At 37.3% G+C, this 18,615-nt stretch overlaps 1 protein-coding gene across 1 annotated transcript; it reads left to right on the forward strand.

Moving 5' to 3' along the window:
* The first annotated feature begins 482 nt into the window (after positions 1-482).
* On the forward strand, positions 483-13,839 carry LOC140948449 (L-tyrosine decarboxylase-like). The gene is made up of 12 exons (XM_073397688.1): positions 483-623; positions 1,761-2,016; positions 3,319-3,466; positions 4,369-4,674; positions 5,175-5,514; positions 6,151-6,290; positions 7,835-8,209; positions 9,161-9,382; positions 9,989-10,234; positions 11,104-11,235; positions 11,984-12,469; positions 12,777-13,839. The coding sequence occupies exons 2-12, from the start codon at positions 1,766-1,768 to the stop codon at positions 13,110-13,112; spliced, it is 2,982 nt and encodes a 993-aa protein (XP_073253789.1). The 5' UTR covers positions 483-623; positions 1,761-1,765; the 3' UTR covers positions 13,113-13,839.
* The last annotated feature ends 4,776 nt before the right edge of the window (positions 13,840-18,615 follow it).

The raw sequence follows: 18,615 nt of genomic DNA on the forward strand, positions 1-18,615 counted from the left end.
CGGAATTAGCTGGAATTGTTTGAAAATTTGCGGTTTATATATCAAATAGACGTTAATATTTTAGTCTTTCCATTTTCCACTGTATCAAAGAGGCGGAATTATTTTTATTTTATCTAAATATCACGATTACTTGCACAGATGGTTGTGTAGCCTGTGGACCGCCATATTGCCCGTACTATAGTACGTAATTCAGCGGGTGATGCCCGCGTAATTTGGTGCATTTTCAGCGGGTATCACCCATAGGGGTTGCGTGAATCGGGTGAGTGTTCAAAATGTCAAAACGAGAGGTTTTGCTTGAAATTTGGACGATTTTTCGCGGAGATATTGCGAAGCGAATAACAGGAAATTTAACCGTGGAGTCCATACTGAAATTTACGGTGTTTTCAAGGTTATAAACCGAGAGAAATTTTAATCGGTATGTGTAAAATGTAACGGGACCTGAAAGTAAGCATCTTCAACTCCCAGAACCGATCACTGGTCGTTGTATGTGAGGAACTTGGACGAGAACTGGAACACTTTAACTGGACTCTGTTTAGTGTTTTATCGCCGACAGCCATACAAATCCTATACAGTCAATTTGCAAATCTGTTTACTTTAAAACCGAAACGGATAAAACTTGCAAGGTAAGTTAATAAATGCAGATTCATTTAGTTAAACAAAAATACTAATAGAATTGATAGGGTGTCGACGAATACGAATGCCTTTAAGAAAGTTTTTTTTGTTTCGAGATAAATCGATTATTGGCTTTTTCAAGTTCCCATTTCGCGGTGGCTTTAGTTTACATCGACATAAAACGGTATGTATGGCAAGAAACTTTACTCGAGCTGTGAACTTTAAACGGGTTTATCGAAACTCGCTAATGCTGACAATAATCGTGCTTGCTGAATGGGCGAACACACAGAATTGAGGAGAAGCATATTAACAAATGATAACAAGATCATGCACAAAGTTAATGATAAAAGCTTAGCAAGATAGAGATACGAACAAAAGCAAAACCTCTGGACTACATTGATAACAACTGTAAGCTCTACACAGTCGCCAAACCTTGTCAGTAATAGCTGCTATTTCCGTCAAGGTGGTCTTTGTGAAGCTCGCGGCTGTCGCGGTGAAGCATTGAACTTGTATGCGAAATTCTCAAAGCTTTTTTTTTTTCAACGTCTTCTTTATTATTATCCAAAATTTTGACTTCCAAAGTGGCGATACAAAAAATACTTGTGCAAGGAAAAATCGTATGAAACAAGGGGGGTGATCCATTCAACCAGAATTTCTGGTAATTTCAGTCCAGAACTCAATGGATCGGTTTGGTCTAACTGGAAAAGTTTTGAAACAACTGGTCCATGATCCACCTTTTGAGGTGAACCACTTTTCGCAGTCAGACCGGTCAGAATTTTAGTTGAATGGCTCACGTCCAAGTGCTGAGAACATCATTTCTTGGTGCCAGACCTCTTGTCTTCCCTCCCCTGGGTGATCGTTTTTCTGCTCAGACGCCCGAAAGTGGAAATTATAACTGGGCTTGCCTGTGGGCAGCCCAGTAATTAACACGAGCTTTAAAGAAATTGAACACCTTTCGTTGAGGTGTTTCGGTCAGATGGTACCGATTCTACAGTAATGTTGTATAAGTTTGCAACACCGGTTGGCATGATCCTTGATCACTGTATTAGGCTCATTCACTGACAGTCCGCTATCCGTATGTATTATTATTATTATCATTATCATTATTATCATTATTATTATATATATATATATTTTTTTTTCTCAAGGAAGGATGTTTAGACGCAGAAGAAGCTCTGCTCGAGAAGATGACTGTAATACAGCAACAAAGCGAGCACGCTTGTCGAAAGCCCCGATGTACTCGCAGCAAAGAGAAGTATTTACCAGAGGAGATCACGTGGTCGACAGGCAAAAACAATGGGCATCCGTTGGAGCTTGGTTTTTGGGACCCAAAGCAGAAAACGGAGAAGTGTTTCGGGACTTGTTGACAAAGGCCATCGATTCTCACATCGGATTCCGTCACAGGTACATTACAATAATACTTTATTACAAGTAATATTTGATGGGAAACACAAAAGTGCGCGGTGATGCTTTTTCCAAGTGGATTGAACTTGTGCAGAAGTTACATTCTACTTTACTCAAGTTACTCAATTTTCTTTTTTGTGGAGACCGTTTTTTGTTTCTGGCCCTAAAAATTGCGGGCATACAATACTCATATAAGATAGTTTGTTAGCCTGCCTAGCAGGTGTCAGTAGGGTGAAGGGATAAATTCTGAGGAATAGGCATTTTTTGGTAGTTTTTGTGCCTCTTTTGTAAGCTGAAATAAACTCTTCCACAGTTTTTTTTTCAACTTCTGTCATGGGCCACGCAGTACGGCTACCGTAAACTTCTGCCCTGGTCTTATAAATCTTTGTAAGGGGTTTTGGCGGGCCGGAATGGAAAAAAGCTCTTCGAAACAAGCTGTGAGAGTGCTAACCAAAATCCAGATATGTTTTGGTTTTGCTGGTTTAAAATTAGGCTTTAAAACATCATAATAAAATAAAATCATTTCAATGCATTTAAGTTGGGGCGGGCTTGTAGTGGGAGATCTGTAATCAGATATATTGTTTTGTTTACAGGAAGATTAGCCTTTACATGATATATAATAACAATAATAGTACTGATTATTATGATTATGATTATGATAATTTAGTATTATTATTATTGATTATTATCATTCATTCAAACTATTTCTCCGTTCGTGATTGTTTCAAATTCCCAGGCTAATGATTTTTTATTACTAGCTACCATTGACCAAATTTGAAAGGCGTTTGAGAGATCTGATAAAATGACATCAATACTGCAAGGCGTTAAAACGTTTTTTCACACTTTTTGAGAAGAAGAAATAAGCCGAAGCACTGCCTAAAAACATTGCAAGAACAGCAAAAATGTCACTTTACGAATGACATATAGAATATCTCCCAGTTTAAACATCCATCCCCTTAGTTTATAACCTGAATTCGGCGAGAAACTGGAAATTGAAGACGGAAACATAATACCAATCAACGTAAGAAATTTTTAGCATGTTTTTAAACTATGAAGTGTTTTGAATGAATAACAAAACAATTATTGTATCTGGCGTGTGTATGATCTGAAGAATTATGCAGATCGAGGAGAGTGTTATCAACGCCATGGCGTTTTCGACCTTGGTGGATAAAACCTCTTTGCTGTGCATGATTCGATTTTCAGATCTAGCGAAAGGTGAATCTAATAATTTCTATTTTTTTTTTAAATAACTATTTCAATCCTATTCATCCTCATCCAATAATTGTCCATTATATTTAACAGTTATTTTCCCTGTGATCCCCCTTATGTCACTGATGAGCTGCGGGAAGCAGGATCCTTCAGCTATGCCATGAAGAACCTACAATCTGAAATGGAAAAATTGCAACTGGAATTAAAAAACTCTGTCCCATTCTTTAGTTCAAGATACAAGGTACATGTATAGAATTAAGGTATATTATTACTTTGATTCATCGATCCATTTAATCATTCATTCCCTTCTTTTTCTTCATCAAATCTTAGTAATTTTAATAATAATAATAATAATAATGATGATGATGATAAATGATAATGATAATCCTTTTTTATTTTATCTAAATTCCATAACCTGTAAAGAGACAAAAAACAAATCAATCGAATCAATCAATCAGATCAAATTAATGATAATAATAATAATAATAATAATAATAATGATGATAACAATGAAAATACTACTACTGCTACTGCTACTGCTACTGCTACTGCTACTGCTACTGCTACTGCTGCTACTGCTACTGCTACTGCTACTGCTACTGCTACTGCTACTACTACTACTACTACTACTACTACTAATAATAATAATAATAACTTGTGCGATACAGGTTATGTTGGCTACACCAGCGAACTGAAGAGCACAAGGGAACTACAATCGGAAACCACCTGAGACACCCGAGGCATCAGCACAATGTGTCCCCAAATGACTTTGGGCGAAATTTTAACATGAAATGTCGTGATGACTTTTTATCGTTAATTGTGATCACAAAATGATAATAGTAATAATGATAATAATAATAATAACAATAACAATAACAATAACAATAACAATAACAATAACAATAACAATAACAATAACAGTAACAGTAACAGTAACAGTAACAATAACAATAACAATAACAATAACAATAACAATAATAATAATAATAGTTATAATAATAATAATAAAAATATAACGTGTGAAGAAGCCTTTTTAGATCAAAGGAACCGAATACCCCGCTCCCCACCCCAAAGGAAGAACTAAACTGATATCACTACTACATAACAAAAAAGGAAAAAAAAAAATACTTCTTTTTGACTCAGGGTCACGTTCTTTGGGAGACAGCGATGCCAGCAAACCTTGGCTATATGTCTGCAATGTTATACAACCAAAACAACTGCGCGTCGGAGGTCTCCACTGTCACCAGTAAATACGAAATGGAAGTGGGCAAAGACCTGTGTGTCATGCTGGGGTATGACAGGGACAGATGTATGGGACATCTCACCGCTGGAGGGTCTGTAGCCAACATTGAAGCAATTTGGGCGGGAAGAAATGTGAAGTACTTTCCATTGGGACTGCAAGAGGCTTTGTTAAAAGACGAAAGACTTTCTGGTGCCGAAGGATATAAGGTAAATTTCTTTGCTTCATTTCTGCTCTAATTTATCAGGTGTATTGCAACACGTTGTACTGGATGTTAGGGATAATATGAAAGGCTGGCTTTGTTGGATTCAAAATTGCACTTATAAATATAAAATTAAAACATAATTCCATTAGGCGAATTGTACTTTGCAGGCCGCTTTTCGGCTACTGTTGTGTTATAAAACTTAGAATTTTCCCTATAACAGCACTCTCTAGCGGATAACGTGGAGGTCACATGACATCTGACGATAACACTGCTTCCCGCCAAAGTGTCTGTGCGGTTGCCTCACTTCCCGAGTATGTTGACCGCTAGCGTGAATTTATTCCCATAAAAGTTTACCTTTTTTGAGCTATATTGCATATAACATTTTTTTCTCTTAGAATTTTGTTCCCCTCGATCAAATCTTAATATGTTTTCCCAGACCGAGATTCTGAGCCATTCTTGGGAAACAAAATTTACTTGTTTTATTTCTAAATTGTATCCGATTAGGTTTTATTCCCTCAGAGAGGAAAGGAAGAACAATTAATTAGCGCTTCCCAGTGGGAACTCCTTAACCTTGATGTCGACACTATCTTAAAAATGCCTTCTGATGTTCAAGCTTTGACCGGCCTCGCACATCATGAATTTATGGAAATAATGTCCAAGTACCTTTACGAGTCCATTGGAACACAGGAGTTTGTAAGGCGACATATGCTAACACAAAGTCCATGCATTGTTGTTCCAAGCACATTACATATTTCTTTAACGAAAGCAGCTACCATCCTTGGACTTGGTCGAGAGAGCCTTGTTTCTGTAGCAGTTGACGAAAACTCGCGGATGGATCCTACTGGTAATGTTTTATTGTGTTATCTTCGAGTAGCCACAAACAACTCTCTTTTTATTCACACAGTTTTATCTACCTATATTGTATTGATGTACTTCAATCGTTGCAGCACCCTCGTACCAAGCGTCTTCATTCCCCTTGACCAGCGGTCTGGAAAAGCGCCAGTTTTGTCAAGCTAGCATGCGCAGAACGGGAGGAAGACTCGAGGTACGAGATTTTCCTTGCAGTGGAAGACAGTAGCCTTTGTTTTGGCTTAAAAAATAATAATAATAATAATAGTACAACACTTAATGTAACTGTTATCTTTGTGGTGTAAAAGTGATTACTCTTCAACGACTTTATATCAATAAATTGGCAGGTGCTAAAGTACAATAAATCAGAACTGACCAGTGTTGTGTCTTCCACTTGCAGTGCTTTGATTTGTGTTTGGTTTTACTCTAATGTCACTCACTATCGGCTTAATCAGGCACAAAGAACAGCAACTGCAACTGCATGCGTACAAAATGTATGTCGGCATGTTTTGCTTACATAAGTGTGAACAGAATTAAGCTTAATTTCAGTCTGATACTATTTTTGCTGTTTATATATTAGACTAGAAAAGTTGTTTTAAACTGAAGGTTAATTTTGTTTGTCAACGTTTAGAATTGCACCGGATTCTGAGAGAAAAATTGGATAAGGAAATTCCAGTCATTAACGTGGTAGCTGTTACAGGAACAACAGAACAAAGCGCTGTGGATCCAGTGACTGCAATTGTCGATTTGCGTGAAAAGTTCAGAAGTAAGGTAATTATTCGGTTAATAAAAACCAATTCACCATCACTATCATCATCATCATCACCATCATCATCATCATCATCATCATCATCATCATCACCATCACTATCATCATCATCACCATCATCATCATCACCATCACCATCACCATCACCATCACCATCACCATCACCATCACCATCATCATCATCATCATCATCATCATCATCATCATCATCCTCATCCTCATCATCATCATCATCATCCTCATCATCTAATCATCATCATCATCATCATCATCATCATCATCATCATCGCTGTTATCTTTATTGTAAACACTATCAGTGAATAATTGTCGGCGAAGTCACACTTTTATCGCTTTTTCGTTTTTCTATACATAGACCCAATATACCTCGTTTCCCTTACTTAAACTAGCAATGCGATTTGTACAGGTAATCACATGATTTCGAGTGCAATTTGGAATAAATAAGCAGGAGTAAATTTTTTCAAAGGCTAACAAAATTGCACGAGCCCGTAGGGCGAGTGCAATTTGTGGTCTTTGAAAAAATTTACGAGTGCTTATTTATTCCAAATTGCACGAGAAAAATCATGTGATTACTTATTAATAATATTCATGAAAAAATTGCGAGATAGCTTAAAAATCTCTTTAATAGGGAGTCAACCCGCGTAAAATACGTGCAAAAATAAATTATTCAAATGCTGCAATTATCATCACACGTGCAGTCAAAACAACATTTTGCTCGATGTTTTTAAAGTTTGCAAGCTGCAGAAACGGGCTGAACAGTTCATGGAATTGTTCAATGTGTTTGAAATAAAGATTCTGGGTTATTACCTCGAGTTTACCGCTCATCCAGAGAATTTCTTCTTCCTCCTCTGATACTTGCCGAGCTTTGTTTGGGCGCTTACCACGGCCAGCCAAGCGAAGCTGTTTCGCTTTTTCCTCCAACACCTCTTTGGACGAACTAAATTCTCGATCACGTACAATGGACAGGGTGCAGCCTTTGTTCTTTAAGTGTGCTTTCTAGTTCATAATCTTCACCTTTTTTGTATTGTTTACTTTGGCGTCGAAATGCTCGAGCAAAGTGTTAAGCCCAGCCGGCTCATAATTTTCTATTTCATCAGTAATTTCCTTACCTACGCACCAATTCTTCCAAAAAGAGAGCCAAAAACCAATGCTTTTTGCAGTGTTTTGGTTTTTAGAGCAGTTTTTCAGCTCCTCTACAGTTGTTTCGGTCGCAAAAGCAAATGTGCTGCAATCGCCAACCATTGCGGTTTTTGCTCGAGATTGGTCCGGAGCGGATTCAAATTTTGCGCCATTTAGATGGCGCATTTGATTGGTTCTCAGTGAGTTCCTTTGTCTATTAGCCCATCAGAATGTCACGTTTGTTACTCTTTTCTGCACTCAATTACCTTTTTTTGCACTCAATTACCTTTCTTCTGCACTGTGTTACCTAAAAACTGCATTCCTCTTAGCCAATCACAATCGAGAAATTTTTTCATGTATATTATTAATGATCTACTAAACCCTCCACTTGTATGTTTTTGACAACTAGGGTCTTAACTTCAGCATTCACGCGGATGCGGCCTGGGGAGGATATTTCTGTAGTATGCTGCGAGCGCAGCCGGAGAGCAGTCCTATGCCAACAGCCAAAGAAACAGGATTTGTTCCGGAAATGTACCTGAGTTCCTACGTCCACGAACAGTTATCAGCTCTCCACCATTGTGATACAATCACTGTAGATCCCCACAAATCTGGCTTCTGTCCTTATCCAGGCGGTGCAATCTGTTACAGAGACAGAAGGATGAACTCATTTCTGTCAATCACCACTAAAGTGCTCTACTACCATGGAAAAATGATTCTCGGTGACGTCGGTATCGAGGGATCCAAACCTGGGGCAGCTGCTGCAGGGGTCATGATGGCAAACAGGGTAATCATTCATGACTGTTTTTCCGATATTGGTTCAAAGCAAAAAAGAAATCCTCAGTACAAACATCACGATTGCTTTATATCAGTACATCACGCTGTTTAGTGGAATATTCCAAGCAAATCTCTTTTTTTTTTCCTGAGCTTGGGCCCTTTTTAATGTTGCAGATCTAATTGCTGTCGTAACAAAAGAGAAGAGATCCTACCCTGGAAATGAGTCTCTCCAGAAAACAGCTGGGAAGAGTTGTCCCAGAATTTTTTTTTTTCGAAGATTAGATCAGTTCTAGCCTGCGTCGCAGACGTCATTTAACCTCGGTTAGTAACGTCAACGAAGCAGCGCCCGGTGATCATTGTTCTGGTTCCCCAAAGGACTCAACGAATTACTGGAAGTGCGCTTCGAGCTTCCTCCTTTTATCAGTCTATTGGCAAAATCAACAATGGCTTTATATACAGGGTAATCATGGGGCGTACTTAATTCCTGGTACACAGGTGGGGGCCCAGAACAAGGATTTCGCTGCTCTTTTGCTGTCGAAGGGCGTAATTAGAGTTTGGTTTCGTCTGTGGCACAGGCTAGATCAGCTAGTCAGATCAGTTCTGGTAAACAAGTTGTCCAGGTTTGATCAGTGGAGAGATGGGGTGGAAGATTGGGAACCCTTTTCTATTAATAATGCAAATGGGGCAATTTGGAAGCGGGATCAGGGTAATTGACACGCACGGGAAAGGCTAAGACATTCTTTCAACTCTCCTAGGCCTCAGGGAACGTATATTCATACAGAGCAAAAACATCAAACAAACTGAAAATCCATCGTAAGTCCATTTCTACAAGAGTACTTACTGTTTGGCGCCCTCAAGTCCTTATAGTTGCAGATATAGATTGAAAAAGAAACTAGAAAACAAAAGAAAACAAAACCAAAGGCTTAGTTTTCCTTATAATTTCGTGTTCTTGACTTCGCAGGTGATCGGTCTTCATAGGAACGGTTACGGTCGTATCCTGGCTGAGTGCATGTTTACCTCAAAGATCCTATACTGTCAGTGGGCAACACTGGCTAAAGAAGACGACATTTTTGTTATCAAAACAACGAAGCCTTTACCCAATTTAAATAACTGGTCAGACGAAGAGCATATCAAATTTATAACGGAACGAATCCTTGGCAAAAGCAACGAAGAACTTGCACGGGTAAATATTTCAGCTTGTTAGACTGAAATGTTAATGTTCATTGAGTCCGCCGCAATGCACCCAAGTACTAGCGATTGTTTTGCATTTTACTGGGATTCGAGTTTTCTGCCGAGAAAATCTACGAAAAAAATCTCTAAAACTATTGATGGAGTCCTACTACTAATTCCGTATCAAAATGCCTCATAAATTGCTTATTCTTTATTCTTACATGTAAAAAAAAATTCGTGACTACGGAAAAAAGGGTCATAAATATTAAAACTGTTTCAAATTTAACTGTCTTTAATTGTACTTCAAGTTGCTAGACTAAGAGTTAGGTGACTTTTAGCCGCCAATCGAATTTAAAAATTTTATGACCGAACGATGTGTGGCTAAGAATAATATGATTGGTTGATAATTAAAAAAATATGATCGATATTTTTGTTTTATCAAAGCTGATGTCTCGAGCGTTGCAGCCCTTTTTTGTAAGGACGGGCAAGCACTATAAAAGTCTCTTTTTAAATTTCTTCTTCGGTGGCAATAATTCATAAAGCTATATTTTTGTGATTCAATTCACTAACAACACAGCGACGTATACGTGGTAAGCATTTAGCTTCTCCTGTCTTTTAGGATGATGAGGCTATGCTTTACCTAAAAGAAGTGGGTCCTGACACCTTGATACCGTGTTTCTCTGTAAACCTGAAAGGAAACCAAAGTGTGGAAGTGTGCAATGCAATCAACACAGCGATATTCGAAAGCCTCAGTCATACGTCAGGGGAACATACTGCGTTTCGTATTCCAATGCTTGTTACCTCGTCAAGTCTGGTATCCCACGTCCACAGTGTTGCAGCTACAAATTTCAAGAGAAGATTAGGGGTAAGATTTCTTTGAATAAACGACCAGTTAAAATGTGTTAAACGTCTAGCAAAACCGTAGGTTATCGACTGGAAGTATTCATGTATAAGAATACAGTTGTTGCGATGCAACTAAAATTTATTAGATTTAACTATATCGCTGACTTGAAGTTTCAGTTACTTAGCAACCAATTTTTCCCTTTTAAGTAACTTTTTAACTGATTTATATATATATTACTGTCAATTAAGCAATCTCATTGTCTTTTTCTTTTTCAAAAAGGTGCCTGGCCAAACTCTACGCAATCATCCTAGAACGGGAATAATTTGCCTTTCCCTTTTCTCATTTTCGTTTCTGTATAAAGCAACAGGAGATAGGTTCCTGAAAACAAGGAATTGTACATTGTCTCGTTTTCCTTATTTCCTCTGTTTTTTCCTTCTTTTTTTCTTTTTTTGTATCCTTTATAATATAACCCACTAATATTAACCCTTCTGTAATCATGCTAATCTATGTGAGTTAAATAAAAGAAGGTCACGTGATATGTCATGAGATTATCGATTGTAAACAATGAATGAATTAGTGTTTAATTTAGTAATGAAAAGTGAACAGTTGATGCTAGTCTAAGCATTTCCAAATTCCACTTCGACCAGGAACAGCGTAGACGAAGAACCACTTTGTGGATGTGCTACCTCCAAATCATCATTATTATTATTATTATTATTATTATTATTATTATTATTATTATTATTATTCGAAACTATTATACATTCACCACTATGTGCTACTACTATGCGCTTAATATGTGGTATTATTTAAATGGCTGGATGTCCTTTTAATTGCTCACCCGCTTGCAATCATCTATTTAATTTCCTTTTTGCTACTCTTTGATTTAGCTCAACTCAAACAGCGACGCGCCAGTCAAATACATCAAAACAACTTGTATGGATCCCTGGGCCACATCAATAGAGTTCATGAACCACATGGCTTCAATTATGAGGAACAGTATTTTGTGCGCCATTGGAAGGGTAAGAGTCCAACTGCATGAACCATGACGATTACTTATAACGGTTAAGGCTCTTCCTAAAGGGGAAATGTCAGCACGATATTGCTTTTTAAGATCCAAAAATGCTCCTGTAGAAACGTGAAGAAGATATGAAACAAATTTCATAAGGGAGATGCCGACTAACCATAATAACTTTGTGGGTGGTTTCTGCAAGCATCGCATTAAAACTTGAAAAAGCAAGACCAACTTTTTTAAGTTTCAATCCAACTCCATTCTTGCCATCCGTGGCAGCAAACGATAGGAAATAGTTTCAAGGGCTAAAGAAAATAAGTATAATAGGGAAAAAGAAAAATGAAAAATAATAGGGAATAGCGTGTCAAGATCCCTTTAAGCCATTCTACCATTCATCACAATAATTCGGAAAGGTTTCGTCATTTTCAGAGGCTACCGTTTTTAACATCGCCTTTAATTCCTGATCAGTTGAATATCGCTTTATTCACGAGAATAATAAGCATGTAGAAGTGATTATACATAAGCAAAGCAGCCTAACATGTCTAATATGTACATATAAATTATATATAATATGCCTGGTGATTTAAAACAGTTTGGCAGTTTATAAAACTGCGGTATTAATAGTCATCATAAACTGGAGAATAAAAAAATATTTTGAGATGCACGGGTCTTCTAATAACTTTAAGCAATACTGACAAGTCAAGGAGGCAGCTTGACTGCTGCAACTATGTGTCAACCTGTTTTGATTTCTATTTTAGGTTACTGATCCTACTGCCCTTCACAACTTTGTCAGCACAGGAGTTGTAAATGAACAGAACGAAGTGATCGCCTGTTATGTTGGAGATTTTAATAGAGTTCCGAAGCAGTACGAAGCAATTGTCAAGTTAAAATTCGTTTGCAACAAAGACGCCGAGAAGTACATCGCCACCCAAAAAAAGCTGTCAAAGTGGAATGATGTTGTTCAACCGATTGTCTTCCGAAGTAGACAGCAAAGACTTCATGATGTCTTCTTTAAGGATACAGGGTACTCTGGTGAATTGGAAGAGTTTGACTGTTTTATTGGCTTGCCTTCTGACAACAGCAACCACCCATTTATGTGCCCAAACATGAAGATCATCGATGTTCCTCGTTACGAGCATTTTGACAACCACGAATTCCCTGAGCACAGTTCCTACTTTATGTACGGTGACAGGAAAAACGTCTTTTTGTTTCACATCCCTACCAAGAGCCCCGACTTTTTTCAGGTAACGGTGCCCGACCAAGGAACTCACACCAACTCATTATCATTCAGTCATTTTCATTATTATTATCATTATCCTCTTCATCATCATCACATGATCATGATTATCATCATTATCACCATCATCATCATCATCATCATCATCATCATCATCATCATCATCATCATCATCATCATCATTATATCGTTAAGTCTCTCATTTATCAACCTTATTATTATCATCATCATCATTATAAGATTTTGTGAATAGCAGACCGGACATGCAGACAAGAAAAATTCCTTGTTTTCCCCTTTTTTTTCGTTTGCTACAGGTAGTGCAGCTTGATGGTTTTTCAGACAGTGTAGGAATTGAAGGCGAGGATGAACTTTTACTCAAGCATGGGATTGAAGTCGAAATTCCCAGCATTCCTGGTGAGCCTGTGATTCTTAACGGAGAAATTCAGGAACCCTTGGACAAAAATGAATTCGACATATCATTCGTCGGAATTAACGGTAAAGAAGTCAAGACCAAGGCGAAATTAGGAAAAAAGATTTGGTTTGCACCATCTACAAGAACATTTTCCAATCTTATCTCAGTCACTGATAGAAAAAGTATGCTTCGTTCAGAGAATTTAGCCAGTCATCTAGTTCAGCTAAATTTAAGTTGAAACACGTACACGCATTGGCGGCGGATTACCAATTTGTTTGAAGTTTAGATTTAAAATCCAAATGTCAAAAAATGTCAGACTCAGTGGTTTCAATACGCATAGTTTTTTTTAGACTTGCACTGAATTGTTAACGACAGTGACTTCAGAAAGGGTGTCTCAGAAAATGGTCCCTTATGGTATTTAAGTAATTACAGCGCACTGCAGTTTTTCAGACTGTAAAAGAAAAACAAAAACAGAAACAAACAAGCAAATAGTTAACGTAAAAGTGTTTTTTTGCTTCGTGTTTGTTTTTTTTCGCTATTTTTTTGTACTGTTAGTCAAGTTTTGGAATTTATGCTGTTGAAAGTACAATTTGTTTTGTTATTTTATAAATGGGCACCGGGCCCTTTTAAGAACACACACAACACATTTATTGTTATGGCAATTATCAAATATATTTAAGCCTAGTGCGGGTGGCATGAGGGCTAAGGATATGTGACAACAGTGTGACAGCTATTTAAATTATTTTTTTTTTATAACATTTCGCCCAAGCTATTTAATTTGGAGCTGGAATACCTTTGAATAAATGTGAATTCGCTATTTATCATTCTTTTATTTAAAACAAAGTATGAGAGAACTGGCATTTGCTAAAGCAAAGTTGTCTATCTCTTTTAAGAAAACCATCTAAAGCACAAAATTTAATTTTTTTATAGATTTAATTTTAAGTTTGTACTTAAAATTGTTTTTAAATAGTTTTATGGGTCTTGCAGGAAACTTGAATAAAGAGACATCGCCAAGTCAACTTTTAGTGTCCGATTAAAACGTGTCACATGATAACCTTAGAGAAAGTTGTTTCTTTTTTAGTTTCTAAAAGACGGCCTTCGGCCAAGGCTGGTGGTGGCAAATAGGCCAGAGATAGCAGTGAGTGGATAGTTGGCAGCCCTGTATCCAAAGTGGGGAGAAGGGGGAAGGGGGGGGGGGGGAGGTGGGTGTGGATTGCGTTTGAGACTTTGAGAAGAGTTTCAAGTCAATAAGAAATGCAAAGTCAAGGAGTTTTGAATTGTTTTCTTTGAATTCATAAGTTACACCTAAGGGATCGGATAGCTGAAGTTTAATTCGGTTTGATTACCCACGATGCAACTCGCGTATTCTTGTGTTTTAATGTCCTTCAAGACTTACACCTTTTATTTGACAAACCTACTGCTGCGGAGTGACCGTAAGTAGCGAGCAATCCAAAGAAGTCTATAAAAAAAAAAAACTCGACTTGACCTTTCAGCCAAAATGCCTCTCTCTTTTAGCATGAATGCACTGAGCTCTTAGTCTTGGAAATTTAAGCATAATCGGGCGGCTTCGAAGCCCTAAACAATTATAGAGCTTTTTCACCACGTGGCCAGCAACTATGCAAATTTATTGTTACAAACGTGGAAAGGTTTTTCATATCAAAAGGTTGATCTCCCACGGGACTAGTTTGGGACACCAACGTGGCCGCCGTTTCATTTGTTTGGGGAAACCAATATGGCAGACGTGATTTCTTGTGATATCCGGAATAATCAAGGCCAGGCTTTGATCTTTCCGGAAATCACGAAAAAAGCTCAACCATTCATTATGGTTACGAAACAATTGAAACTTACGGAAAATAAGATGTGGCTCCAACTCTAATAATAAAATTGTTTTAAACCTTGATTAGAAAACTTGCTATTTGTACGTAGACTTTTAACCTTTTCTTTCATCTTTCCTGTTCACTAAAGATTAGTCTGAGTAAGCTAATACTTCGGTTTAATTTGCAGTTAGAGAAGTAAAGCAAAAACAACAACAAAACAGACGTTCTGGTAAGCTTTTCGAGCCACTTTTGGGTCTCTCTACAAGAAGGCACACCTGCAATGGCAGCCATTGCGTGTTACGAGTTGCTAAAGTCACGTGATGCACATTTCTTCTGATGGTAACACGCAAACATTTTCTCTCCCAGAAAAATTAGAATAGTTGTAGCCACTGTTTTATTTTTCTTTCTTTCTTTCTTTCTTTCTTTCTTTCTTTCTTTCTTTCTTTCTTTCTTTCTTTCTTTCTTTCTTTCTTTCTTTCTTTCTTTCTTTCTTTCTTTCTTTCTTTCTTTCTTTCCTTCTTTCTTTCTTTCTTTCTTTCTTTCTTCCTTCCTTCCATAACAGTCTAAATAATTCTATTTTTGGAAACGTGAGCATGCTTTCTGCTAAAGTACAAGCGTAGGAAATTTATACCCTGAAATGAGTTTACCTGATCAATGTTTTTCATTCTTTAGACTCATTTCAAAAGGTTTTATTGAAGGTTTTGTTTTATGTAAACTGCTCAATATCAGAAATATACTTTAAACAGCTCAATAAGAATATGTAAATTGTGCAAACTGTCCAATATCATGTGGTTACTACGCAATATAAAGACAAACGATTTGTTTGAGCGGCGTTTGATCTAAAAGATAAACGTATCATGACTACGCATATCCATTAAACCCAAGTGCACGTCAACGATAATTAACTTTGTGCGACAGTGAGTACGCAACTTTTCTAAAATTCTAAATTTCGCAAAATCTTTGAATAACTTAAAAAAAGCCGTGGCGAGTTGCAAAACGTACGAGGACACGCTTACAACCTTCTTTAAATTAATATCTATATACTAGTTTATAGATTTGAGCAAATGGCTTTGACGTCACATTAAAAAAAAAAAACAACAGCAACAAAAAAAACAAAAACAAAAAGATCTTATGTCTTAAATAAATGTCATTGTACTGTCGTTTTGGCAGAAGTTAACATAATAACAGAAGTTAACATTAATGGAGCAAAAGAAAGCGTTTACAAAACAAAAAAGTTAAGCTGTTTCATTGTGTTAGAACACCAATGTGGCCGCCTTTACGTCGTTCACGTCAAAAATCTATTTAAGTAAAATTAGATGCTCGTGAACTAGCACGTGACCTGCTCAAGCGTTTACATACTTTTGACGTCAAAACACAAAATTCTTCCAAATTTGGTCATCAGTAACTGGTTATGGTGAATTATGCGTGTGCTTTTAGCCAATCAGAATTGGGGAAAAATTTTGAATGAATAATAATTCACATTATGGCTGAATGATGATGTAGTTCTTCCTAAAATGTTTGTTGCTTTCGCGTTAAAACCTAAAATTTATGACCAAAGGTTCGTCATAGCTAAATGCACCTGTATTAATGACAGAGCCACCTTAATTGCGATAAAGTTACAGGAAACGGACACCTAGACATGGTCCTTGTCTTTCTTTACTCCTTTTAGTGGACGAGAGAGTTGACTGTATCCAAACATGCATCATTTTCACATGAAAGCTTAATTAAGGATTTGAATTGGATCATATCGGAGACCCAGTAAAACGGCACGTCATGCCAGGGGAAGGGGCGAGGGTACTGGTCCATTATTTGAGTAAAGGTGAGCCGCTAGAGAACTATTATAAAAAATGTGAATAATAATGTACAAAATTTGGAAAAAACATTAAATATCTTTACATATTTGGAGAGTCTAAAAATCCTAATGCTTCGTATCGAGGCGGGCGGACACCTTGCACCTGTATGCCTTTGGATCCTTGATAGTTTTCCGGGTGTTTATAAGGGAGTACCCCCTCCTCCGAAACGTCATAGCAGCCTCAGGAGCAGCCAAAAATCCGTCTTCCGTTTAAAATTATGTATTTAAGTGGTCGTCAAAATAGGAACACAATAATCAGAGTAGCTTTGCACAAACACTTTTAATTTTTCACCGAAGCTGCTATTTAAAAAAATGATAAAAATTTAGGAAGAACTACAGATATAATTCAGCAACAATATGAGATAATCCGATTTTACTGGTGTTGAATATATTTTTAAAGAAATTAGCCCTTAATTGGACCCTACTTTTCAAAGAAAATCGACATTATAAAATTCTCGGAAATTCCCGAAAATTTTCAAGGGCTCGTCTACAAGAATTTCACTGACACCTTCTCGGACATTCGGGAATTCCCAGGAATTCTCGAGGATAATGTGTGTTTTGATTTGACAAGGTAATTCAAAATGCAATTCTTGAGAATTCTCAGGAATTCTCGGTAATTATAGTCTCACAGACGTTAAAAATAAAAGAACGTTTAAATGCGCCGGCAAAATCTCGCAGCGTGACTACTTACTCACAGCGCGGCTAGAGCTCATTAGGTCACCACATCGAGCTCTCTAAATTAATACCGTCAAGCGCATTTTAAATGTTTAAAAGTTGCTGCTATCACGCAATTTTAAACCTTGTAAACGAATATCACCCTCGAAAAATTTGTATTGGCATAATTTATCGTCAGATCAGAACCCCAGAACCGGATACTATGCCGATCTTGCAATTCAGTATCGAAGATGTAAAATAATCCTGAATAATGACTAATATAAAACAATACATAATGTTTGCAAGCTAAGATCTCACCTGTTTTTTCTTGTATGCAAATCAGGCGGTCACGTGGTAAGGCCTGCCTACTGTGTAGTAACTACCATAATAACCATTATTATTTATTCAAAATATTTCCTCAATTCTGATTGGAGAAAATTAAAGCACACGCATAACTCACCATAACCAATTACTGATGACCAAATTTGGAAGAATTTTGTGTTTAACGAGGAAATGACGTCAAAAGTGCAGCACGCTACAGGTTAAGCCACCGTTACCGAGAAGACCTGGGGACGAGATTGAGCCGTTTTGGTTTAAAAAAAAAATTGCGGACATTTCAATCTTTTCAAGAGTAAGAACTACAGCTGGAACTAGGCGACATAATTGCTTAAAACATGGCAAAAACAGCAAGAAGACAACTCGGAGGGTAACATCTGCTATTTGGAGAATATTTACGGAGCTGGACAACCCTAAACGTACACTATCGAAGATGAACTTAACATCGATGCAGGTAAGCATGTTTTAGCTATGTTTTTAAACTAGGAATTATTTTAAATGAATAATCAAGCAATTAATGAATTCGGGGCCCCGGCCTCGGTGGATAACACTCTCCTCGATCTGCTGAACTCTTCATATCCCAGTTAGCCTTATTCTTAATTGCTAAAAAATGACCAGTAATGTTCTTGATTTTGTACTCGATCGAATAATGAACTATGTTAAAACGCCTCCGAAACTACGATTGTTCGTTCGCTGCACTGTTCAAAGGCAAACCATTTCCCACCTTGTAAGGCGAATTGTAATATCGTGAGTGGAAATAAGTAGCGAATACTCCGATTCCAGAAAAAAAAACCCCGGAAGTTGCATGGAAGTGAGGCTTAATAGCCCTTACGGCAAATTTGAAATAACTAACATAGCGGATGATCAAGTCGATCTTACTGCAGAGGACATTCCTGGTGCTCGCTTTAATGAAGAAGAGAAAGGAAAACTGGCCGTTGCTCAACAAAAGGTTTAACTAAAATGCCGCGGTATAAATCAAAATGGTAATTTTAAAAAAGAAACTGTTGGAAAGGTATGTGTACATCATCGGGCTTCGCGCGATCGATCAGCTGTTTCAACTACAAGAAAGACGCATGTTTTCT

The sequence above is a fragment of the Porites lutea genome, chromosome 9 (assembly GCF_958299795.1).
Source record: "Porites lutea chromosome 9, jaPorLute2.1, whole genome shotgun sequence".
In the NCBI taxonomy this organism is placed as follows: Eukaryota; Metazoa; Cnidaria; class Anthozoa; order Scleractinia; family Poritidae; genus Porites; species Porites lutea.

Coding starts and splice junctions, on each gene's coding strand:
- LOC140948449 (XM_073397688.1), top strand. CDS start 1,766: ATGTTTAGACGCAGAAGAAGCTCTGCTCGAGAAGATGACTGTAATACA. Junction 11,236..11,983: donor TTTTGTGCGCCATTGGAAGG/GTAAGAGTCCAA, acceptor TTTCTATTTTAG/GTTACTGATCCTACTGCCCT. Junction 12,470..12,776: donor AGAGCCCCGACTTTTTTCAG/GTAACGGTGCCC, acceptor CGTTTGCTACAG/GTAGTGCAGCTTGATGGTTT.